This window comes from Pseudophryne corroboree, chromosome 6 (assembly GCF_028390025.1).
Source record: "Pseudophryne corroboree isolate aPseCor3 chromosome 6, aPseCor3.hap2, whole genome shotgun sequence".
NCBI classification, from domain to species: Eukaryota; Metazoa; Chordata; class Amphibia; order Anura; family Myobatrachidae; genus Pseudophryne; species Pseudophryne corroboree.
The window spans coordinates 514,722,096-514,748,634 of NC_086449.1; the positions used below are offsets into that span (position 1 = coordinate 514,722,096).

General features: G+C 46.5%; 1 protein-coding gene across 1 annotated transcript in view; it reads right to left on the minus strand.

The window, feature by feature from the left end:
- The window catches only part of TBC1D15 (TBC1 domain family member 15), a 353,328-nt gene that overhangs the window by 265,873 nt on the left and 60,916 nt on the right, over positions 1–26,539 (minus strand). Inside the window, exons 2-3 of the mRNA XM_063927455.1 lie at positions 18,720–18,818; positions 6,292–6,366 (exon numbers count right to left, since the gene is read on the minus strand). Of these exons, the coding sequence (XP_063783525.1) occupies positions 6,292–6,366; positions 18,720–18,818 (174 nt within the window). The remainder of the gene's footprint in view (positions 1–6,291; positions 6,367–18,719; positions 18,819–26,539) is intronic.

The window sequence follows — 26,539 nt, forward strand, 5'->3', positions numbered from 1 at the left end:
AGCAATATGTAACGCCTCCTTCATTGCCAAAATCATATAACGTGTGGCCCTACTAGAAAATACGGTTGATTCGTCACCGTCGCCACTGGAATCAGTGCCTGTGTCTGGGTCTGTGTCGACCGACTGAGGCAAAGGGCGTTTTACAGCCCCTGACGGTGTTTGAGGCGCCTGGACAGGCACTAATTGATTGTCCGGCCGTCTCATGTCGTCAAACGACTGCTTTAGCGTGTTGACACTATCCCGTAATTCCATAAATAAAGGCATCCATTCTGGTGTCGACCCCCTAGGAGGTGACATCCCCATATTTGGCAATTGCTCCGCCTCCACACCAATATCGTCCTCATACATGTCGACACACACGTACCGACACACAGCAGACACACAGGGAATGCTCTTAACGAAGACAGGACCCCACTAGCCCTTTGGGGAGACAGAGGGAGAGTTTGCCAGCACACACCAAAAGCGCTATATATGACAGGGATAGCCTTATAATAAGTGCTCCCTGTATAGCTGCTTTAATAATATAGTTTTGCCACAATTTTGCCCCCCCTCTCTTGTTTTACCCTGTTTCTGTAGTGCAGTGCAGGGGAGAGCCTGGGAGCCTTCCTGACCAGCGGAGCTGTGTGAGGAAAATGGCGCTGTGTGCTGAGGAGATAGGCCCCGCCCCTTTTTCGGCGGGCTCGTCTCCCGCTCTTTAGTGGATTCTGGCAGGGGTTAAATATCTCCATATAGCCCCCGGAGGCTATATGTGAGGTATTTTTAGCCAAAAAAGGTTTTCATTTGCCTCCCAGGGCGCCCCCCTCCCAGCGCCCTGCACCCTCAGTGACTGCCGTGTGAAGTGTGCTGAGAGGAAAATGGCGCACAGCTGCAGTGCTGTGCGCTACCTTAAGAAGACTGAGGAGTCTTCTGCCGCCGATTCTGGACCTCTTCTCGTTTCAGCATCTGCAAGGGGGCCGGCGGCGAGGCTCCGGTGACCATCCAGGCTGTACCTGTGATCGTCCCTCTGGAGCTAATGTCCAGTAGCCAAGAAGCCAATCCATCCTGCACGCAGGTGAGTTCACTTCTTCTCCCCTAAGTCCCTCGTTGCAGTGATCCTGTTGCCAGCAGGACTCACTGTAAAATAAAAAACCTAAGCTAAACTTTTCTAAGCAGCTCTTTAGGAGAGCCACCTAGATTGCACCCTTCTCGGCCGGGCACAAAAATCTAACTGAGGCTTGGAGGAGGGTCATAGGGGGAGGAGCCAGTACACACCACCTGATCGTAAAGCTTTACTTTTTGTGCCCTGTCTCCTGCGGAGCCGCTATTCCCCATGGTCCTTTCAGGAACCCCAGCATCCACTAGGACGATAGAGAAAGTATGCTGTAGATTTCAGTGTTTAAAGGAGTGTTAACTATGTCACCACACATAAGTTTTCTTTAAAAGACACCAATATCTGCAGCACGGGGAGGACTGAATACAGTAAAGATAGGGACTGTCAAGATATTTGGCCAGAAGAAAATGAGGTAGGCAGAAACCAAAGGGGCTGGCAGTAGGCACAGAAAGATGGAAAAAGGACTGCTGGCCAGACAAACCATGGTTTTGAGGGTCAAAGAGATGAACAGACACGAGTCAATAGGTGCAGGCAAAAGAGAAAATTACACTGGAACAAAAGTGAGGCACCACGTGGACTGTAGCATATAGTATTCAATCTAGCACATTCAAGTGTAACTACAAATAGCAAAGCTAAATATCATACATTTACATGATTCATCTTTAAATCTACACTTTGTAAATGTCACCTCTACTCAGGCAGAAGTTCTGCCAGAGGAACATAGTTAGCCATTAACTGTATGACCCATCTTCAGCAATCTGTTCTTCTGGTCTATACAGAGAGTAAGGGGTGGAGAAAGTTGTATCTTGACTTAAGGACTCCTCTCATTGGGTTCACTACGATATGCCGGCGGTCGGGCTCCCGGCGACCAGTATACCGGCGCCGGGAGCCCGACCGCCGGCTTACAGACAGTGTGGCGAGCGCAAATGAGCCCCTTGCGGGCTCGCTGCGCTCGCCACGCTACGGGCACGGTGGCGCGCTACACTATTTTATTCTCCCTCCAGGGGGGTCGTGGACCCCCACGAGGGAGAATATGTGTCGGTATGCCGGCTGTCGGGATCTCGGCGCCGGTATACTGTGCGCCAGGATCCCGTCAGTCGGCATTCAGAAGACCACCCCTCTCATTGCGTCATGCTACAATATATTAACAACTGCATGGTCAGTAAAGTGTCATATTATTATCCTTTATTTATATGGCGCCAAGGGTTCCGCAGCGCCCAATTACAGAGTACATGTGCACATAATCAAAACAGGAAAACAGTGACTTACAGTTGAAGACAATATAGGACAAGTACAGGGTAACTAAGCATAACTACACCAGTAAATGACACAGAGATAAGTTCCAAAGGTAACCACAAAACTGCGGGATTTCGGCAGTTGAGGATTATTACAGTAAGAAAAGGATAAGCACATGAGGGAAGAGGGCCCTACTCGTGAGAGCTTACATTCTAAGGGGAGAGGTAGGTAGACAGGGGTGACACAGATGGGGTACATAGAGAGCGTGGAACAGAGGGTTAGGATGAGATTTGGCTGGGTTTGGTGAAGAAGTGGGTCTTAAGAGCCCGTTTTAAGTTTTGGAGAGAGGTGGAGAGTCTGAGGGGGAGAGGTGAAGAATTCCAGAGAAAGGGAGCAGAACGTGAGAAATCTTGGAGATAGGAGTGGGAGGAAGTAATCAGAAGACAGGAGAGTCGGCGTGCATTAGCAGAGCGAAGAGGACGGGTGGGAGAGTAAAGGAAGATAAAGTCAGAGATGTAAATGGGAGAGGAGTGGGTGAGGGCTTTGTAAGTGAGTGTGAGAAGTTTGAATTGGATTCTGAAAGGGAAGGGAAGCCAGTGAAGGGCTTGTAGGAGAAGGGAGGTGGATGTAGTGCGTTTGGTGAGGATGAGCCGGGCAGCAGCATTGAGGATAGATTGGAGTTGAGAGAGGCAATTGTCAGGGAGGCCAGTTAGGAGGAGATAACAGTAGTCCAGTCTGGAAATAATCAGTGAGTGAATAATGATCTTAGTGGCATCCTGGGTGAGAAAAGATCTGATCCTGGAAATGTTTTTGAGATGAAAATGACAGAGGTGCTGAATGTGTGGTTTAAAGGAGAGGGAGGAGTCAAGGATTACGCCAAGACAGCGTACTTGGGGGCTAGAGGAGATAGTCATGCCATCAATGGATAATGAGATTGTGGGAGGTGAGGTTGTGCAGATTTGAGTGTCATCAGCATAGAGGGGTGTAGTATGGCTGACCGGCGGTCAGCTTACCGACGCCGGTCGGTCAGCAGACCGCCGGTCACATGAATACCACCCGCATAGAGGTGGTATTGGAAGATAAAAGAACTAATGAGTTCACCTAAAGAGGACGTATAGAGAGAGAAAAGGAGAGGACCAAGAACAGAGCCTTGGGGGACACCAACAGTTAGTGCAAGTGGGGGGGAGGTAGCATCATGAGAGGAGACAGAGAAGGAACGATCAGAGAGGTAGGAGGACAGCCAGGAGAGGGCAGTATCACGCAGACCAAGAGAGTGAAGGATTTGCAGAAGGAGAGGCTGGTCCACAGTGTCAAAAGCAGCAGAGAGGTCAAGAAGAATAAGCAGAGAGTAGTGGCCCTTAGATGTGGCTGCATGGAGGTCATTTCAGACTTTTGCAAGGGCAGTTTCAGTGGAGTGGAGAGAACGGAAACCAGACTGGAATGGGTCAAGCAGTGAGTGAGAGGAAAGAAAGGCAGTGAGGCGATTATAGACAATACGCTCAAGAAGTTTGGAGGCAAAAGGGAGGAGAGAGATGGGTCGATAGTTGGAGAGAGTGTTTGGATCAAGGGTAGGTTTTTTTAAGAATAGGGGAGACAAGAGCATGCTTGAAGTCAGAGGGGACAGTGCCTGATGAGAAGGAGAGATTGAGAAGGTGGGCAAGATGGGAACAGGCAGAAGGAGAGAGGTAGCGGAGGAAGTGGGAGGGGATAGGGTCAAGTGGGGAGGTTATGGGGGAGAGGAATGGATGAGGGCTATGACTTCCTCGCCAGATACATGGGATAAAGATTTCAGAGTTGATAAGAGGGAAGAGGAGGGGTGGCAAGGGAAGGGTGGTGGCTGGTTGCTGGTCTGGTGGGATGTGATGTACTGACGTATGGAGTCAATATTGGATGTGAAATAAGTGGCAAAGTCAAGCGGAGACAATGAGGAAGGGAGAGGAGGTGGTGGTGGGCAAAGGAGGGAGTTAACAGTGGCAAAGAGGCGCCGGGGGTTGGAAGACTGGGTAGAGATGAGGATTCTGAAGTATGATTGTTTAGCGAGGGAAAGGGCAGTACTGAAGGACGAGAGCATAAATTTGAAATGGAGGAAGTCTGCTTTAGAGCGTGATTTCCTCCACTGTCGCTCGGCAGTACGTGAGCATTTTTGAAGATATCTGGTGCATTTGGTGTGCCAGGGTTGAGGTGTTGATCTGCGAGGGTGAATAGTGGTTGGCGGAGCAACAGAGTCAAGGGCAGAAGTAAGAGATGCATTGTATAGGGATGTGGCTTGTTCAGGGCATGTGAGAGGGCGAAGAGGAGAGAGAAGTGAGTCAAACAGGGAGGATAGCCTTAGGAGGGAGAGATGGGGAAGCAGAGATAGATAAGTTGAAAGAGAGCAGGTGGTGGTCAGAGAGGGGAAAAGGGGAATTGGAGAAATCAGAAATATCACAGCGGTGAGTGAAAACCAAATCCAGAGAGCTCCCGTTCACATGGGAGGGTGAGGTGGTCCACTTGGAGAGACCAAGTGAAGAGGTAAGGTTAAGGAGTTTAGAGGCAAGTGATTTTGTGGGGTTATCGATAGGGATGTTGAAATCACCTACAATAATGGAGGGAATGTCAGAAGAAAGGAAGTGAGGAAGCCAGGACGCAAAGTTGTCGAGGAATTTGGAGGAAATGCCAGGTGGACGGTAAATGACAGCAACTCGAAGATTAGTAGGTTGGTAGTGGCGTATTGCATGGACTTCAAATGTAGAGAATGTAAGGGATGGTTCTGGAGGTATAAGTTGGTATGTGTAGCTTGAGGGTAAAAGGATCCCAACACCACCCCCATGGCGACCCCCGGGTCGGGTGTGTGTGAGAATGTGAGGCCCCTAACAGAGAAAGCAGCAGGAGAACTGGTGTCATAGGGAGTAATCCAGGTTTCTGTAATGGCCAGGAGGTGCAGGGAGTTGGAAATGAAAAGGTCACGAGTTGGGGCCAGTTTGCTGCAAACAGATCTGGCATTCCAGAGCACACAGGATAGGGGGTAGGAGTTTGTGGGAGAGATGTGAATGAGATTATCAGGATTCTATGAATGCAGAACTCTGAGTGCTTTCCTGTAGTATCAATGCTACAGGTATATAGGTTAGATAAGGGACAGCCATAGAACACCTGCTAATACAGCTGAGTACTGTAGGCTGTAATAGCAGTATCTATGTTTTTCTGGCAAAGCTTCTGAATAAAGCCCTGAACAGCCAAGAAAGTAGGGGGCAGGTAGGACATTTTAGGAATTGGGATTTTAATTTAAAATAATGAACATTTGTATGGACTGATCCTTTAAAAGAGAAGCAAATTATACAGACCTCTAACCTCACCTACAATCTTCTGTGTAAGAATAAATCTATACAGTAAAAATGGTACAATCATCCTCTCAAGACTCATCTGCACTCTGTTCAATACTATTTAACCACATAGTTAAGTAAGCAGGTGCTTTAAAACATGTTACATTATGACGCCAAAATACTGTATGCTTTTTCTGTATAAAGTAACTACATAGAAGTACGATACACTGGATTTATTTTCTGCAAGCTGCACCCTTTAAAGACTTTGATGACCTTTTGTCACATGGCACAGACCCTACTACTTACTGTACATACTAAATTTAAACCTACTGAACTGAAATACTTCTCTAAGTGAAAGATTAATTAAAATATACATGTAAAAAGTTAGGTCTCTGTTCTCTTTTTTGGAAATACATTTATTTTACTCTCCTTCTTCATTGCTTCAGAAGTATACTCCAAAATATAGATATTCTCATTTTCACTTTTCTTCTGCATAAAATCATTTAGAACCTGCTTCTCATCTTATGCCACAGAATATTTTTCCATTCCCGATGTTCTTCATCTAAGAGCACCATGAAGACATTCGGTACCTAATAATATTCCTCCTATGCTGAATCTCCTGTTTGTCCCGCAATATTCATACATACAGTTTTGCAAACCAAATACCTTTACTGCACAAAGAATATTTGATGAATCCAACGTTTCTTCAAGTGGTCTCCAATCTACTATGACTTCCACATCCTTAAAACAAAAAAATAAAAAAAAAGGACAACTATAAATTGGCAACTTTCACTATTGTGTTCATTTGTTGATTATTATATGTATTGTGTCACCGAATCACGTACTTATTGCAGTTTCAAAATGTGAGAGATTATAGAAGTTTATCAGCAATATTCTTTTATTGCCAAAAACATTGTGCATACACATTTATTACAATGCAAAACTACCAATCAAATTGTAGTGATTGTAATTATCTTAGTGCAGTTTAGAAAATGAAAGCAAATCTAATAAATGTTTATGGGGGTACAGCCTATTTTCACAGATTGTATCACATGGTTAATGTATTAATATCTTTCACGAACAATGGGCAGCATTCAATTGTTTGAAAATTCAGTTGGGTGACAGGAAAAAACAGACACCCATCCGACTTTTCAAATAATTGAATTCCCCCCCAATGAGTTATCAGTTTCTAGCCTTCCCCTGCAAACAATAGCTCTTCGTTTCTACACCACAAGTAACAGATGTGTCCTCATACACCTAGCCTCACTATGCCATGCAGCGCAAGATGCCTGGCGTGAGCCGTGCGCGAATGTGCATCTTAATCGAAATGAGACAAAAACTACTTCACTTGCATATCTGCGTGAAACGGAGTCTGAATCTGCATACGAAGCCAAACGGAACATGACATGGGAAAAAAAAAAAAAAAAGCAGTGGCCGCTGCAGCATAACATAGAAACATAGAATATGACTGCAGATAAGAACCATTTAGCCCATCGAATCCGCCTTTAGACAAATATGGTAGATTTACCATTAATTACTGAATTCAGATATTTTAATCAGACACGTTGCCACAGGTGTACCTAGCCATGCAGTATCCATTTGCAAACATTGTGATACAAAATGGGTCGTTCTGAATAGCTCAGTGACTTCAAGCATTGTACTGTGATAGGATGCCACCCTTGCAATAAGATGATTTGTGAAATTTCATCCCTGCAGGATATTGCACAGTCAACTGTAAGTGATATAACTAAAAAGTGGAGTCATTTAGGAACATCAGCAACTCAGCCACGAAGCGGCAGACCACGTAAAATCACAGAATGGGGTCAACGACTGCTAAGGTGCATTGTGTGTAAAAGTCACCAACACCATGATTTTTCCATAGCTGAAGAGTTCCGAACTTCCACTGGCATTAATGTAAGCACAAAAACTGTGCGGCGGAAGCCTAATGGAATGGGTTGCCATAGCCCAGCGGCTGCATGCAAGCCTCACAGCACCAAGTTCAATGCCAAGCGTCGGACTGAGTTGTGTAAAGCACACCGACAGTAGACTGTGGAGCAGTGGAAATGTGTTCTGTGGAGTAACAAATCATGCTTCTCTGTTTGGCATTCAGATGGGAGAGTCTGGGTTTGGCAGATGCCAGGAGAACGTTACCTGGCTGACTGCATTGTGCCAACTGTTGAGGAGGAGTAATAGTATGGGGCTGTTTTTCAGGGTTTGGGCTAGACCCTTTATATCAAGTGAAGGGCATTCTTAATGCTTCAGAGTACCAAGACATTTTGGACAATGTTATGCTTCCAACTCTGTGGCAACAGTTTGGAGAAGGCCCTTTTCTATTCCAAAATGACTGTGCCCCAATACACAAAGCAAGGACTATAAAAACATGGATTGATGAGTTTGGTGTGGTAGAACTTGACTGGCCCGCCCAGATCTTTGACCTCAACCCCATGAAGCACCTTTGGGATGAACTGGAACGAAGACCAGCATTCTCGTCCAACATCAGTGCCTGACCTCATAAATGTTCTACAGAATGAATGGGCACAAATTTCAACAGAAACAATCCAATACCTTGTGAAAAGCCTTCCAAGAAGAGTGTAAGCTGTTAAAGCTGCAAAAGGGGGACCAACTCCATATTAAAGTACATGTATTTGAATAAAATGTAATTACAGGCCTTGTTGGTGTAATGGTCAGGCATCCGAATACTTTTGTCATATAGTGTATAATATCGATCATAGGTCTGCAAACTTGGTCCTCATTACCCCACACAGTGCATGTTTTGCAGGTCTCCTCACAGAATCACAAGTGAAATAATTAACTCCACCTGCAGACCTTTTAAAATGTGACTGTAATTAATACACCTGTGCACCTGCTGGGTTACCTGCAAAACATGCACTGTGTGGGGTAATGAGGACCGAGTTTGCAGACCTATGATACAGATCAGTGATGGCTAACCTTGACACTCCAGCTGTTGTTCAACTACACATCCCAGCATGCCCTGCATCAGTTTTAGCATGGCCAAATAACAAAACTGTAGCAGGGCATGCTGGGATATGTAGTTCAACAACAGCTGGAGTGTCAAGGTTAGCCATCACTGATATAGATTATGCCTGGAAATTCTTATGTTGGTGGGAGGAAAGCAAACTAGGGATTGCCTCTGGGATCAGAGGATATTTGTTACCTAGGAAAACTCCCTATGATATATGTATGTACCACATTAGAGACTTTTGGGAAAAAGTTGACACTATAACGAGTATTTTTTTTAAATATCACATGGTTATATTAGAAAAGAGTTACAAGCTTACTGAAAGCCAAAAGGAAAATTAATAAACCAGAAGAATGCATGGTTGTGAGAGTGCTTCCAAAAGCATCTCCCTCATCTGATCTCCTCCCATGTGATAGCCTCACCCCTTGATTGAGATGGTCATGATGGACCAGTAGGAATTCTGCACGGTGAGGCCCTCATTCCGAGTTGTTCGCTCGGTAAAAATCTTCGCATTGCAGCGATTTTCCGCTTAATGCGCATGCGCAATGTCCGCACTGCGACTGCGCCAAGTAAATTTGCTATGCAGTTAGGAATTTTACTCACGGCTTTTTCATCGTTCTGGCGATCGTAATGTGATTGACAGGAAATGGGTGTTACTGGGCGGAAACAGGCCGTTTTATGGGCGTGTGGGAAAAAACGCTACAGTTTCCGGAAAAAACGCAGGAGTGGCTGGAGAAACGGGGGAGTGTCTGGGTGAACGCTGGGTGTGTTTGTGACGTCAAACCAGGAACGACAAGCACTGAAATGATCGCAGATGCCGAGTAAGTCTGAAGCTACTCAGAAACTGCTACGAGGTGTGTAATCGCAATATTGCGAATACATCGTTCGCAATTTTAAGATGCTAAGATTCCCTCCCAGTAGGCGGCGGCTTAGCATGAGCAAATCTGCTAAAATTCACTTGCGAGCGAACAACTCGGAATGAGGGCCTCTGCACGGTGAGTGTGGACTCCTATCCAAGTGTATGTCCTTGACTTCCTATACCATTCTCCTTAGTTTCCAATGGGGCTGGAGGAACGGTTAGTTATATGATAAAAAGTAAATATATATATATATATCAAATGGGGGACTGATGTAGATGGAAAATAGGGGTGCAAGGGAGTTGACAAAGATGGGTTATGGAAAAGCATACATTAGTTATAAAATTGTGACAAAATGGCTTCACTTCAGTCAGAAGCATCTTTAATACAGCAATCCATTAGAAAATGTGATCTCATACAGTCAGGTCCATAAATATTGGGACATCAACACAATTCTCATATTTTGGGCTCTATACACCACCACAATGGATTTGAAATGAAACAAACAAGATGTGCTTTAACTGCAGACTTTCCACTTTAATTTGAGGGTATTTAGATCCAAATCAGGTGAACAGTGTAGGAACTACAACGGTTTCTATATGTGCCTCCCACTTTTTAAAAGGGACCAAAAGTAATGGGACAATCCACTCAAAAGCTATTTCATGGAGAGGAGTGGGCTATTCCCTTGTTATTTCATCATCAATTAAGCAAGTAAAAGGTCTGGAGTAGATTCCAAGTGTGACATTTGCATTTGGAATCTGTTGCTGTCGACTCTCAATAGGAGATCCAAAGAGCTGCCACTATCAGTGAAGCAAACCATCACTAGGTTGAAAAATCAAAGCAAACCCATCAGAGAGATAGCAAAAACATTAGGTGTGGCCAAATCAACTGTTTGGAACATTCTTAAAAAGAAAGAACGCACCGGAGAGCTTAGCAACACCAACAGACCCGGAAGACCACAGAATACAACTGTGGTGGATGACAGAAGAATTATTTACCTGGTGAAGAAAAACCCCTTCACAACAGTTGCCCAGATCAAGAACACTCTCCAGGAGGTAGGTGTATAGGTGTCAAAGTCAACAATCAAGAGAAGACTTCACAAGAGTGAATATAGAGAATTCACCATAAGATGTAAACCATTGGTGATCCACAAAAACAGGAAGACCAGATTAGAGTTTGCCAAACAACATCTAAAAAATCCTTTACAGTTCTTGAACAACATCCTATGGACAGATGAGACAAAGATCAACTTGTACCAGAGAGATGGGAAGAGAAGAGTATGGAAAAGGAAAGGAACTGCTCATGATCCAAAACATACCACCTCATCAGTGAAGCATGGTGGTGGTAGTGTCATGGCGTGGGCATGTATGGCTGCCAATGGAACTGGTTCCCTTGTATTTATTGATAAAGTGACTGCTGACAAAAGCAGCAGGATGAATTCTGAAGAGTTTCGGGCAATATTATCTGCTCATATTCAGTCAAATGCTTCAGAACTCATTGGATGGCGCTTCATAATGCAGATGGACAATGACCCGAAGCATACTGCGAAAGCAACCAAAGAGTTTTTTAAGGCAAATAAGTGGAATGTTATGCAATGACCAAGTCAATCACCTGACCTGAATTCGATTGAACACGCATTTCACTTGATGAAGACAAGACTGAAGGGAACATGCCCCAAGAACAAGCAGGAACTGAAGACATTTGCAGTAGAGGCCTGGCAGAGCATCACCAGGGATGAAACCCAGCATATGATGAGGTCTATGCGTTCCAGACTTCAGGCTGTATTAAAAAGTCAAAAGTTTGATTTAGGATTGTTTAGTTTGTACCATTACTTTTGGTCCCTTAAAAAGTGGGAGGCACATATAGAAACCGTTGTAATTCCTACACCGTTCACCTGATTTGGATGTAAATACCCTCAAATTAAAGCGGAAAGTCTGCAGTTAAAGAACATCTTGTTTGTTTGTTTCATTTCAAATCTATTGTGGTGGTGTATAGAGCCCACAATATGAGAATTGTGTCAATGTCCCAATATTTATGGACCTGACTGTAGATACAAGATGAGATCACATGTTTTGCCCATGAACGGATTTAGAATGCCCCAGACTTGAAGTCGCCTGTCCAAGCTCAAGCCTTGAGATTTTGGCCATATTCAATTTATTACATATACAAATGGGTATGTTATTTCTTGTGATGTTATTCATCGTTTCAGTTTAATCTGCCTACTAACTGAGTATAAGGATTCTGAAGTATAAGAATGATACGGTTTCAGATATAATTTGTTCTTGTCTTGATAATCCCCAAGTATCATGGGATAGTCTCTAAAACAGTAGTGGGAAGTGGTTTCTGCCCTGTAGAGACGTATACCATAAAAGTTGTCTAGGCTACATCTAAAGTAGAGCCTGGTGTAGGTTTTATTTGAAGGGAAAGGTTTAGTTCATTACAAAGAAAAAGCATGAAAAACTGATCTTGGGTATTTGTATTGTTGTGGTCCCAACCAAATTATGGAGGGATCCAAAAGACAAGAACCTAAATCAAGGGTGGAAGAACCATAGGAGGGTTAGGAAAGCTGCCTTCTACCGCATTCAGGCAAAACATTAACTCTAAAACAGACCTAGCCAAAAGGTCAACCGTGATCTACCGGTAGCATCAGTCGGTATAGCATGACCAATGTAACTAAAATAAGAACTTACTCACCGGTAATTCTATTTCTCGTAGTCCGTAGTGGATGCTGGGAACTCCGTAAGGACCATGGGGAATAGACGGGCTCCGCAGGAGACTGGGCACTCTAAAAGAAAGATTAGGTACTATCTGGTGTGCACTGGCTCCTCCCTCTATGCCCCTCCTCCAGACCTCAGTTAAGGAAACTGTGCCCGGAAGAGCTGACACAACAAGGAAAGGATTTGGAATCCAGGGTAAGACTCATACCAGCCACACCAATCACACTGTACAACTTGTGATAACCATACCCAGTTAACAGTATGAACAACAACTGAGCCTCAGTAACAGATGGCTCATAACAATAACCCTTGAGTTAAGCAATAACTATATACATGTATTGCAGAGAGTCCGCACTTGGGACGGGAGCCCAGCATCTACTACGGACTACGAGAAATAGAATTACCGGTGAGTAAATTCTTATTTTCTCTGACGTCCTAGTGGATGCTGGGAACTCCGTAAGGACCATGGGGATTATACCAAAGCTCCCAAACGGGCGCGAGAGTGCGGATGACTCTGCAGCACCGAATGAGCAAAAGCAAGGTCCTCCTCAGCCAGGGTATCAAACTTGTAGAACTTAGCAAATGTGTTTGAACCGGACCAAGTAGTAGCTCGGCAAAGCTGTAAAGCCGAGACCCCTCGGGCAGCCGCCCAAGAAGAGCCAACCTTCCTTGTGGAATGGGCTTTTACTGATTTAGGATGCGGTAACCCTGCCGCAGAATGAGCTTGCTGAATCGTGTTACAGATCCAGCGCGCAATAGTTTGCTTTGAAGCCGGAGCACCCAGTTTGTTGGGTGCATGCAGGATAAACAGCGAGTCAGTTTTCCTGACTCCAGCCGTCCTGGCTACATAGATTTTCAAAGCCCTGACTACGTCCAGCAACTTGGAAGCCTCCAAGTCCCGAGTAGCCGCGGGCACCACAATAGGTTGGTTCAAATGAAACGCTGATACCACCTTTGGGAGAAATTGGGGACGAGTCCTCAATTCTGCCCTGTCCATATGGAAGATCAGATACGGGCTTTTACATGACAAAGCCGCCAATTCTGACACACGCCTAGCTGAAGCCAAGGCCAACAGCATGACCACCCTCCACGTGAGATACTTTAGCTCCACGGTCTTAAGTGGCTCAAACCAGTGTGATTTCAGGAAATCCAACACAACGTTAAGATCCCAAGGTGCCACTGGAGGCACAAAAGGGGGCTGAATATGCAGCACTCCCTTAACAAACGTCTGAACTTCAGGCAGTGAAGCCAGTTCTTTTTGAAAGAAAATAGATAGGGCCGAAATCTGGACCTTTATGGATCCCAATTTTAGGCCCATAGTCACTCCTGATTGTAGGAAGTGCAGGAATCGACCCAGCTGGAATTCCCCTGTAGGGGCCTTCCTGGCCTCACACCAACCAACATATTTTCGCCATATACGGTGATAATGTTTTGCTGTCACGTCTTTCCTAGCCTTTATCAGCGTAGGAACAACTTAATCCGGAATGCCCTTTTCCGCTAGGATCCGGCGTTCAACCACCATGCCGTCAAACGCAGCCGCGGTAAGTCTTGGAACAGACAGGGCCCCTGCTGTAACAGGTCCTGTCTGAGAGGCAGAGGCCATGGGTCCTCTGAGATCATTTCTTGTAGTTCTGGGTACCAAGTTCTTCTTGGCCAATCCGGAACAATGAGTATAGTTCTTACTCCTCTCTTTCTTACTATCCTCAGTACCTTGGGTATGAGAGGAAGAGAAGGGAACACATAAACCGACTGGTACACCCACGGTGTCACTGGTGCGTCCACAGCTATCGCCTGAGGGTCCCGTGACCTGGCGCAATATTTTTTTAGCTTTCTGTTGAGGCGGGACGCCATCATGTCCACCTGTGGCAGTTCCCAACGATTTACAAGCTGTGTGAAGACTTCTTGATGAAGTCCCCACTCTCCCGGGTGGAGGTCGTGCCTGCTGAGGAAGTCTGCTTCCCAGTTGTCCACTCCCGGAATGAACACTGCTGACAGTGCTAGCACGTGATTCTCCGCCCATCGAAGAATCCTTGTGGCTTCTGCCATCGCCATCCTGCTTCTTGTGCCGCCCTGGCGGTTTACATGGGCGACAGCCGTGATGTTGTCTGACTGAATAAGCACTGGTTGGTTTTGAAGCAGGGGCTCTGCTTGACTCAGGGCGTTGTAAATGGCCCTTAGTTCCAGTATATTTATGTGTAGTGAAGTCTCCTGACTTGACCACTGTCCTTGGAAGTTCCTTCCCTGAGTGACTGCCCCCCATCCTCGTAGGCTTGCATCCGTGGTCACCAGGACCCAGTCCTGTATGCCGAATCTGCGGCCCTCGAGAAGATGAGCACTCTGCAGCCACCACAGCAGAGACACCCTGGCCCTTGGGGACAGGGTGATCAACCGATGCATCGGAAGATGCGATCCGGACCATTTGTCTAACAGATCCCACTGAAAGATCCTTGCATGGAACCTGCCGAAGGGAGTTGCTTCGTAAGAAGCCACCATCTTTCCCAAGACTCGCGTGCAGTGATGCACCGACACCTGTTTTGGTCTCAGGAGGTCCCTGACCAGAGATGACAATTCCTGGGCCTTCTCCACCGGGAGAAACACCTTCTTCTGTTCTGTGTCCAGAATCATGCCCAGGAAAAGCAGACGCGTCGCAGGAATCAGCTGCGACTTTGGGATATTCAGAATCCAGCCGTGCTGTTGCAACACTTCCCGAGAGAGTGCTACGCTGACCAACAACTGCTCTCTGGACCTCGCCTTTATAAGGAGATCGTCCAAGTACGGGATAATTATAACTCCCTTCTTCCGAAGGAGTATCATAATTTCGGCCATTACCTTGGTAAATACTCACGGTGCCGTGGACAGACCAAACGGCAACGTCTGGAATTGGTAATGACAATCCTGTACCACAAACCTGAGGTACTCCTGGTGAGGTGGCTAAATGGGGACATGCAAGTAAGCATCCTTGATGTCCAGCGACACCATAAAATCCCCCTCTTCCAGGTTTGCAATAACCGCCCTGAGCGATTCCATTTTGAACTTGAACTTCCTTATATAAGTGTTCAAGGATTTTAAATTCAGAATGGGTCTCACCGAACCGTCTGGTTTCGGTACCACAAACATTGTGGAATAGTAACCCCGTCCCTGTTGAAGGAGGGGAACCTTGATTATCACCTGCTGGAGGTACAGCTTGTGAATTGCCGCCAGTACTACCTCCCTTTCCCTGGGAGCAGCTGGCAAGGCTGATTTGAGGTAACGGCGAGGGGGAGTCGCCTCGAACTCCAGCTTGTATCCCTGAGATACAATTTGTACAGCCCAGAGATCCACTTGTGAGCGAACCCACTGGTTGCTGAAGTTTCGGAGACGCGCCCTTACCGCACCCGGCTCCGCCTGTGGAGCCCCAGCGTCATGCGGTGGACTTAGTGGAAGCGGGGGAGGATTTTTGTTCCTGGGAACTGGCTGCCTGGTGCAGCTTCTTTCCTCTACCCCTGCCTCTGGGCAGAAAGGATGCGCCTCTGATCCGCTTGCCTTTCTGAGGCCGAAAGGACTGTACATGATAATACGGTGCTTTCTTAGGCTGTGAGGGAACCTGAGGTAAAAAAGTTGACTTCCCAGCTGTTGCCGTGGATACGAGGTCCGAGAGACCGTCCCCAAACAATTCCTCACCCTTATAAGGCAAAACCTCCATGTGTTTTTTAGAATCAGCATCACCTGTCCACTGCCGAGTCCATAATACTCTCCTGGCAGAAATGGACATTGTATTAATTCTAGATGCCAGCAGGCAAATGTCCCTCTTTGCATCCCGCATATATAAGACGACGTCTTTTATATGTTCTATGGTTAGCAAAATAGTATCCCTGTCGAGGGAATCAATGTTGCCTGACAGGGTATCAGACCATGCTGCTGCAGCACTACACATCCATGCTGAAGCAATAGCAGGTCTCAGTATAGTACCCGAGTGTGTATACACAGACTTCAGGATAGCTTCCTGCTTTCTATCCGCAGGCTCCTTTAGGGCGGCCGTATCCTGAGACGGCAGTGCCACCTTTTTTGATAAGCGTGTGAGCGCCTTGTCCACCCTAGGGGATGTTTCCCAACGTAACCTGTCCATTGGCGGGAAAGGGTACCTCTTAGAAATCACTAGTTTCTTATCGGGGGAACTCCACGCTTCTTCACACAATTCATTTAATTCATCAGATGGGGGAAAAGTCACTGGCTGCTTTTTCTCCCCAAACATAATACCCCTCTTGGTAGTAACCGGGTTAACATCAGAAATGTGCAATACATTTTTCATTGCAGTAATCATGCATCGGATGGCTTTTGTAGACTGTACATTTGTCTCATCCTCATCTACACTGGAGTCAGACTCCGTGTCGACATCAGTGTCTACCATCTGAGCTAGCGGGCGTTTATGAGCCCCTGATGGCCTCTGAGACGCCTGGGCAGGCGCGGGCTGAGATCCCGGCTGTCCCAAGGCTGCTGCGTCATCGAACCTTTTATGTAAGGAGTTGACACTGTCTGTTAAGACCTTCCACATATCCATCCAATCTGGTGTCAGCCCCGTCGGGGTCGACACCACACTTATCTGCCCCTGCTCCGCCTCCACGTAACCCTCCTCATCAAACATGTCGACACAGCCGTACCGACACACCGCACACACACAGGGAATGCTCTGACTGAGGACAGGACCCCACAAAGTCCTTTGGGGAGACAGAGAGAGAGAGTATGCCAGCACACACCACAGCGCTATATAACACAGGGATTTACACTATAATGAGTGATTTTTCCCAATAGCTGCTTATTATCCTATTTGCGCCTAAATTTATGTGCCCCCCCTCTCTTTTTTACCCTTCTTGTACAGGATACTGCAGGGGAGAGCCTGGGGAGCGTCCTTCCAGCGGAGCTGTGAAGAGAAAATGGCGCTGATGTGCTGAGGAAGAATGCCCCGTCCCCTCAGCGGCGGGCTTCTCCCGCGTTTTGTATAGCTTAATGGCGGGGGGTTTTACACATATACAGTTTTCCAGACTGTATTATGTGTATTTAGTGCCAAAAGGTATTCTTATTGCTGCCCAGGGCGCCCCCCCCCCCCCCAGCGCCCTGCACCCTACAGTGACCGGAGTGTGTGGTGTGCTGTGGGAGCAATGGCGCACAGCTGCAGTGCTGTGCGCTACCTTAATGAAGACCGGAGTCTTCTGCCGCCGATTTCATCTCCTTCTTCTGTCTTCTGGCTCTGCAAGGGGGACGGCGGCGCGGCTCCGGGAACGGACGATCGAGGTCAGGCCCTGTGTTCGAACCCTCTGGAGCTAATGGTGTCCAGTAGCCTAAGAAGCACAAGCTAGCTGCACGCAGGTAGGTTTGCTTCTCTCCCCTCAGTCCCACGTAGCAGTGAGTCTGTTGCCAGCAGAGCTCACTGAAAATAAAAAACCTAACAAATACTTTCTTTCTAGCAAGCCCACTAGGAGCACCCAGCTCAGGCCGGGCACAGATTCTAACTGAGGTCTGGAGGAGGGGCATAGAGGGAGGAGCCAGTGCACACCTGATAGTACCTAATCTTTCTTTTAGAGTGCCCAGTCTCCTGCGGAGCCCGTCTATTCCCCATGGTCCTTACGGAGTTCCCAGCATCCACTAGGACGTCAGAGAAAATTAGTTATGAGGAGCTTCTTTTCCACCTGGCTGCCTGCTCGCTAGGTAGCATTTGGCGGTGTTTGTAATAGGATTAATTTACCTGTATGGGGCAATGCGGTTTTACTCCTGTGTGGGGATTAGAGTGTTTTTACTCCTGTGTGGGAGCCAATGTATTTTTATTCCAGTGTGATTTAGGATGAGACAGTCCCTACAACCTCTGTAGCGAGGAGGTCGCGCCCTCCCTTTAAGTGCTATTGTCCCAAAAACAGGTAATTTTTGAAACTGTAAAAACAGGCTCTAACTGGGTTAGACAGCTGAATTATGTGCATATTAAAGTAAACTAGTTAGTGTATCGAACACAATTAGTAAGAAAATGCTAGAACCCTAAATACATAACTGCACACACTCAAGCCTATAGGATAATTCTAATCGGTGTATCTGAAAATATCTTATTACATAGTAATTAACTAAAGTTATATCACATGTATTAAGAATATAATGACAAAAATCCTGAGCAGAGACTACATGATATTCCAATAACACTGATGAACCTGAAACTGGTATGGTCTCTGTTATTCAGAATACCTCTGCAAAAATAGGATTTTTTTAATTACCTACTGGTAAATCCTTTTCTCGTAGTCCGTAGAGGATGCTGTTATATGTGAGCTGGTGTGAATCTCACCACTATCTGTGTATTTCTCTTTCTCAAAGTATGTCCGTCTCCTCGGGCACAGTTTCTAGACTGAGTGTGGTAGGAGGGGCATAGAGGGAGGAGCCAGCCCACACTATTAAACTCTTGAAGTGCCCATGGCTCCCAAGGGACCCGTCTATACCCCATGGTACTAATGTGGACCCCAGCATCCTTTAGGACGTAAGAGAAATGACCATTTACATTTTATAGTAATAACAAGATCACTGTACCTTTTCTATGACACACAATGTTCCTGGTATTAAGCTGTCTTGATCTTCCAGTTTTCCACAAGAAGAATGTATGAACACTCCTTCTTGATCAAAAACTATCTGGAATACAGAATAAATAAAATATAAAGATAGATAGATAGATAGATAGATAGATAGATAGATAGATAGATAGATAGATAGATAGATAGATAGATAGATAGATAGATAGATAGATAGATAGATAAACACAATTTCTTTTAAACAGAAACAAATCAATTTTCTATTAAATAAAAATGCTGCAATGTTGCCCTGCTAACAAAACAAAGAAATGTGTTGGTCATCTGGAAGGTGAGCACACAACCACAAAATGAAGTGCATCACTGAGACTTACCAACCTTACAAGTATCGGTGGACAATAGTAAACTTGTCAAATGATCTAATGCAGTGTTCTACTTTCTTCTATATAGTAAGGTATCCTGGATTGCATCACAGCTCATGACATTAATTATATAGCCTGTATGGTATAATGACAAATCTTTAAGTTAGAATAGTGTCAGTTGATATGTGATTCTCTAACGGCTGAAAGTACAAGTACACGTCAACCTGGCCAGTGCAACTTTATCGCTGTTTAGGCTTTGAGAAATGACATCACTATATTCAAGCATCAGCTTGACAGAAGCATCACATCATAACCATTATTGGCAGAGATTTAATTAAAACTGATGGACACGATGTTGCTGTTCTGTCTTTGCGGCAGCGACATGCTAGTTTTTCCTTCCACATCATAGAGGTGCACAAGATAACTAGTAATGTTGAGGGTACCATAATGCAAATATGTGCTTAACTGAGCACAGCAGTGACATTCTGGGGCTGATTCAATTGTTATTATTGTGGCCGCCACAAGAGGTCACCCAACTGAAGCAATTCAATTGTTCTGCTGTTTGGGCACCCAGCAGCCGCGGAGGACACATTTTTTCTTGCAGCCTCCTGAGGTGCGAGAAAAAATATGTGTTGAAATTGGGCAGTTTGTGTATCTAAACGGGAGTTTGGACACCAAAAGTAGAGAGTTTAGATGGTTTAGCAGCATCTGTGGTTTACTTCCTATGCCTATTTAAATTTTTGCATGACTACACTGCTCTCCTTTCACATAGTTACATGTGAAAAGGTTATAAAATCAGCAAACATATGTCTTTAAATAGTAATGCTGATACATTCTGATGATCTGGTCACATATTGTTCTACCCAGCCCACTTCAATACTGGGGACCTCTGAGGCAATCAGGAGATGAAAAACAAGGACTTGTAAACACAACCCTGCGCATTAGTGGGGTAATTCAGACTGGACTGCTGCAGCGTCAGCGATCGCAGTCTGAATTACTATGCGGCGAGCGCACTACGTATGCGCAGCCAGTAAGATGCTATAAGCATCTCACTTGCGCGATCGCCTCTGCCTGATTTGACAGGCAGAGGCGGTCCCGGAGCGGGAGTTCCAACGGCGTTAGTACGCCGTTGGCAGGGCGTGGTCCGGGCAACAGAGGCGTGTCCGGACTGCTGGAGTGCGGGCCGTGGTGGCTACGTGACGTCACACGCAGCCGCTGCGACCTGGGATGTGGTGGGTAGCTACCTGCCAGAGCACAGAAGCTGCGCAGGCAGGGAGCTACTCACCAGGTACAAAAGCATCGCAGCCGTGCAATGCATTTGTACCTGTGCAGGGGAAGGGGGGGAAGGGTAGGGGGTAGGGCTAAACATGCGGACTAGCCCTGTGCTGGGCGTCCCCCCGCATGTCAGAGTAACTGATCGTATATGTGCTAAAGTGCTAAATTTAGCACTTCTACGATCAACTCTGCATTATCCCCTTGGTCCGAGCGTTTTCCAAAGTTGCAAGTAGAGTTATTAGAACTTGAAAAGTGTGTTTGTACTGTCAACCACTTTCCTCATAAGGAGTACAGGTCAAGCTATCTATATATAAATCTTGGTGTGCACAAACTCCAAATACTAAACGTGACCTAAACCTTGTAAAAAAGTGCACTTTACAAACTTAAAATAAAAATGTAAGCTTAAAATAAGTTGTTTCTATACATGCTTTTATTTGCACCTTAAACCACCTATTATTTTAGCAATACTATAAATCGTTACGGTAGACTTACCATTGATAACGCTATTTCTCCTAAGTCCACAGGATAACATTTGGATATGAGGTAGCGACAGCGGCTTGGCACCAAACTATCAAAGCTTTCGGCCTCCCAGCATGCAACGGGCCCGTCCCTATATCCCCACCTCCTGGCTCAGGCAAGTCAGTTGTTTTGCCAAAGCTCAAGGCAGAAGCATCATAGAGAGCCATAAACAGAGCCATAGATCCCTATGAATCCTGTGGACTTAGGAGAAATACCGTTATCAACGGTAAGTCTACCATAATGATTATTTCTCCAGCAGGGTCCACAGGTTATCCACAGGATAACAGTGGGATGTCCCAAAGCAATTTATTGGTGGGAAAGCTCCTGACTGGACAGGAGAATCCTTCGCCCGAATTCAGCGTCGTGAGAGGCAAAGGTATCAAAGGCATAATGTCTACATAGGCGTGCGCAGCCAATTTTATTAGGGGGTGCACCGCCGGAGGTATGAACGGAAATTCACATTACGCCACACGTTATGAGCTAAAATTCACATTATGCCACACGTTATGAGCTAAAATTCACATTACGCCACACAGTATGAGCTAAAATTCACATTACGCCACACGGTATGAGCTAAAATTCACATTACGCCACACAGTATGAGGCTAAATTTATATTACGCCACATGGTATGAGCGGAAATTCACATTACGCCACATATTATGAGCTAAAATTCACATTACGACACACAGTATGAGCTAAAATTCACATTACGCCACATGGTATGAGCTAAAATTCACATTACGCCACACGGTATGAGCTAAAATTCACATTACGCCATAGAGTATGAGCTAAAATTCACATTACGCCACACAGTATGAGCTGAAACTCACATTACACCAGACGGTATGAGCGGAAATTTACATTACTCCACACAGTATGCGCTGAAATTCACATTACCCCACATACTGTAGTATGAGCCAAATACAGATTACACCACACAGTATGAGCTGAAATTCATATTCCGCCACATGGTATGCCCCAGCAGTGCCAGATACCCTTAAAACCCCACTCAGGAAACTACTAATAAACAGCTAATATATTTTTTATAACCCTTCTTTTCTTTAATTTTCTTTTTGCTGAGTACACTTAAAGATCTTGGGCGGGATGTACTAAAGGGAAAATGCGGTAAAACCCAGTTTTACCGCATTTTCGTATGTACTAACCCCCGACTGCCGCGTTTTCGCCCCATAGGGTATCGCCATCTTTTTATGGCGATACCCTATAAAAGCCTATGGGATTCTTACCGCCGCATCCCGCCACTCCCCCCTGCGCCGCACGCGACGACCCTTCTCCCCCGGCATACCTGTGCTGCTGCGGCCCCCCTCCTCCTTCTCCCCTGCAACTCAGCCTTATCTCCTTCGGGCTACAGGGGGAGGAGGAGGAGCCCGGGGACTCCCTGAACACGTCACCTCCCGGGTCTGGGAGGTGACGGAGACCCGTGCTGACCCCCGCCGACATCATCGCGGGGGCCTCCTATACCGCATTGCTATACTAATCGCATATGTTAGTACATATGCGATTAGTATCACTGCGGTAGGCGGCGAGGGGCGGCGATGACATATAGTACATCCCGCCCCTTATATGAAAAATGTTTGGGGGCAACTTCATGTACACAGTATGTATATTGTCCCTGACCGGCACCTGTCTTTCCTCTGCAGGAGCAGACATATCAGCTGCAGCACTGCAGTTAACTTACTTTAGTCACTGACTGAGCGGTGACAGTTACTTTCTTGTCGCAGCTGAACGTCTGCTGAGCTGAATTTGTCCTCGGCCCGCGACTCCTCCTTACTGAGGAACGCTGTGCAGCTGTGATGGCACTCAATGGTGAGCGCGAGTGCGGGCGAGTGGGGATGGTGGGCGGGGTGACCTTATGTCACACCGCGGGGCAGAGCTGGGAGATTTTTACTTCAGTCATTCACCCACTGCCACAAAGTGTAGCCGCGCCGGTCAGTCCCGTGACTCCCGTCACAGACATTCAGTCCATCCTGACTGTGAGGTGGGTGCGGTGGGCGCAGCGGGAGGAGGAACAGGCATGGAGCAGCAGACGGTCACTGTGCTGTAGGCGTGCAGGGGGTGCCAGACATTAGAGGGTGCCTGTGCGCACGCCTATGAATGTCTAATGAATGTGTTAATGGAAGACCATGTGGCTTCCTTACATATCTGTTCTGCGGAAGCACTACGTTGTGCTGCCCATGACGGACCTAAAATACCCGTAGAGTGAGCAGAGACATTAGCCGGAACAGGGAGACCAGCTTGAGAATATGCTTCTGAAATCGTCATCCGAAGCCATCTCGCCAGTGTCTGCTTATCAGTAGGCCATCCTCTCTTGTGAAATCCGTAGAGAGCGAAGAGAGTATCTGTTTTTCAGATGGCACGGGTACGATCCACGTAGATCCTTAAGGCACGTACTACGTCCAATGATGCATCTCCCGCAGAAAGGTCCGGTCCTTGGAAGGCCGGGACTACAATTTCTTCGTTAAGGTGGAATTTAGACACTACATTAGCAAGATACCCAGATTTAGTTCTGAGAATAGTTCTATCTGGTTAAAAAAAAAATAGGATTTTAAATACCTACCGGCAAATCCTTTTCTATGAGTCCGTAGAGGATGTTGGGCACTCTCAAAAGACCATGGGGTATAGACGGGATCCGCAGGAGACATGGGCACATTAAGACTTTCAAAGGGGCGTGACCTGGCTCCTCCCTCTATATCCCTCCCCAGACTCAGTTTGGAACTGTGCCCGGCGAGACGGACATTACGAGGAAAGGATTTAACAACCAAGGTGAGCCAACACCAGCTCACGCCATAAGCATGCCGTATAACATGGCAGATAACTGAACACATGTCAACGGACATAGACAAAACCTCAGCAACAAGCTGAAGAAAAAAACAAAAACACAACCTGTGTGTAACCAGAACTAAACTGCAGATACAGTACGCACTGGGACGGGCGCCCAACATCCTCTACGGACTCATAGAAAATGATTTACCGGTAGGTATTTAAAATCATATTTTCTATTTCGTCCTAGAGGATGTTGGGCACTCTCAAAAGACCATGGGGTTTATACCAAAGCTCAATAGCGGGCGGGAGAGTGCGGATGACTCTGCAGCACCGATTGACCAAATTTAAGGTCTTCATCGGCCAAGGTATCAAACTTGTAGAATTTAGCAAACGTGTTCGACCCCGACCAAGTAGCAGCTCGGCAAAGTTGCAATGCCGAGACACACCGGGCAGCCGCCCAGGACGAACCCACCTTCCTAGTGGAATGGGCCTTCACTGATTTCGTCAACGGCAAGCCTGCCGTTGAATGAGCCTGCTGAATCGTCTGACATATCCAGTGGGCAATGGTCTGCTTGGAAGCAGGAACCCCAATCTTATTGGGAGCATACAAAATAAACAGAGACTCTGTTTTCCTCAATGGAGCCGTCCTGGCTTCATAAATCTTTAAAGCTCTGACCACATCCAGAGACTTATTCTCAGCCAAAGCGCCAGTAGCCACTGGCACCACATTAGGTTGGTTGATATGAAAAGAGGAAACTACCTTTGGCAGAAATTGTTGCCGAGTTCGCAACTCTGCTCTATCTTCATGGAAAATTAAGTAAGGGCTCATGTGAGACAAGGCCGCCAACTCCGACACCCACCTTGCGGATGCCAACGCCAACAAAATGACAACTTTCCAAGTGAGGAATTTTAACTCCACTTTACGCAAAGGTTCAAACCAATGTGACTGAAGGAACGATAATACGATGTTAAGGTCCCAAGGTGCCACAGGGGGCACAAAAGGAGGTTGGATGTGCAACACCCCTTTCACAAAGGTATGCACTTCAGGAAGTGAGGCCAATTGTTTCTGAAAGAAAATGGACAAGGCAGAAATCTGCACTTTAATGGAGCCCAATTTAAGGCCCGCATCCACTCCTTTCTGTAGAAAATGGAGAAAACGTCCAAGGTCAAATTTCTCCACTGGAGCTCTCTTGGACTCGCGCCAGGAAATATATTTCCTTCAAATACGGTGATAGTGCTTTGACATCACAGCCTTCCTGGCAAGAATAAGAGTAGCTATGACTTCACTGGGAATACCCTTCCGGGCTAAAATCTGGCGTTCAACTGCCATGCTGTCAAACATAGCCGCTGTAAGTCTTGGTGGACGAACGGCCCCTGCCGCAGTAGGTCCTCGCGAAGAGGAAGAGGCCAGGGATCGTCGACTAGTAACGTCTGAAGATCCGGGTACCACGTTCTCCTTGGCCAATCTGGGGCTACAAGGAGTGCTGTAATGTTTGTTCTTTTTAGAAGTCTCAACACCTTTGGGATGAGAGGAAGCGAAGGGAAAATGTACACCGACGGAAACACCCAGGGTGTTGTCAGCGCATCCACTGCCTCCGCCTGAGGGTCCCTGGACCTGGAACAATACCTCAGAAGTTTTCTGTTGAGGCGAGACGCCATCGTGTCTATATGGGGAACCCCCCATCGAACTGTTATCAGTGTGAAGACCTCCTGATGGAGGCTCCACTCTCCTGGATGAAGGTCGTGTCTGCCGAGGAAGTCTGCTTCCCAGGTGTCCACTCCCGGAATGAATATTGCCGACAGAGCGCTTGTATGTTTTTCCGCCTAACGAAGAATTTTCGTGGCTTCTGCCATTGCTGCTCTGCTTCTCGTGCCGCCTTGGCGGTTGATGTAAGCCACTGCCGTGACATTGTCCGATTGGATCAGAACCAGCAGGTTCCGAAGAAGATGTTCCGCTTGTAGGAGGCCGTTGTAAATGGCTCTCAGTTCCAGAACGTTTATGTGAAGATGCGTTTCCGGACTTGATCATCTTCCTTGGAAGCTCACCCCCAGAGTGACTGCCCCCCAACCTCGGAGACTTGCATCCGTGGTTACCAGGATCCAGTCCTGGACCCCGAACCGGCGTCCCGCAAGGAGGTGAGAGCTGTAGAGCCACCACAGAAGTGAGACTCTGGTGCTGGGAGATAGAATTATCCTCCGGTGCATATGAAGGTGGGATCCGGACCATTTGTCCAACAGGTCCCACTGGGACACTCTGGCATGGAACCTCCCAAACTGGAGGGCCTCGTATGCCGCCACCATTTTTCCCAGCAATTGAATGCATTGATGAATGGAGACCGTTTTCGGTTTTAACAAGAGTCTTACCAGACTCTGAATATCCCGAGCTTTCTCCATGAGGAGGAACACTCTCTGTTGGACCGTGTCCAGTATCATGTCCAAAAACGCCAACCGGGTTGTCAGGATTAACTGTGATTTCGGCAAGTTCAGGAGCCAGCCATGCTGTTGTAGAATTGACAGGGATAGTGCAATGTCCTGCAACAATTTGTCCTTGGACCTCGCCTTTATCAGGAGATCGTCCAAGTAAGGGATAATTGTAACTCCTTTCTTGCGCAGGAGAACCATAATTTCTATCATTACTTTGGTCTATCCACAGCTCCGAGGATTTTCACCAAACGGCAACGTCTGAAACTGGTAGTGGGCATCCTGGATAGCAAACCTCAGGAAACTTTGATGAGGAGGATAAATGGGGACATGAAGGTAGATGTCCTTGATGTCCAATGAGACCATGAATTTCCCCTCCTCCAGACTGGAGATCACCGCTCTGAGAGACTCCATCTTGAATTTGAATTTCACCAGGAAGAAATTGAGAGATTTCAGGTTGAGGA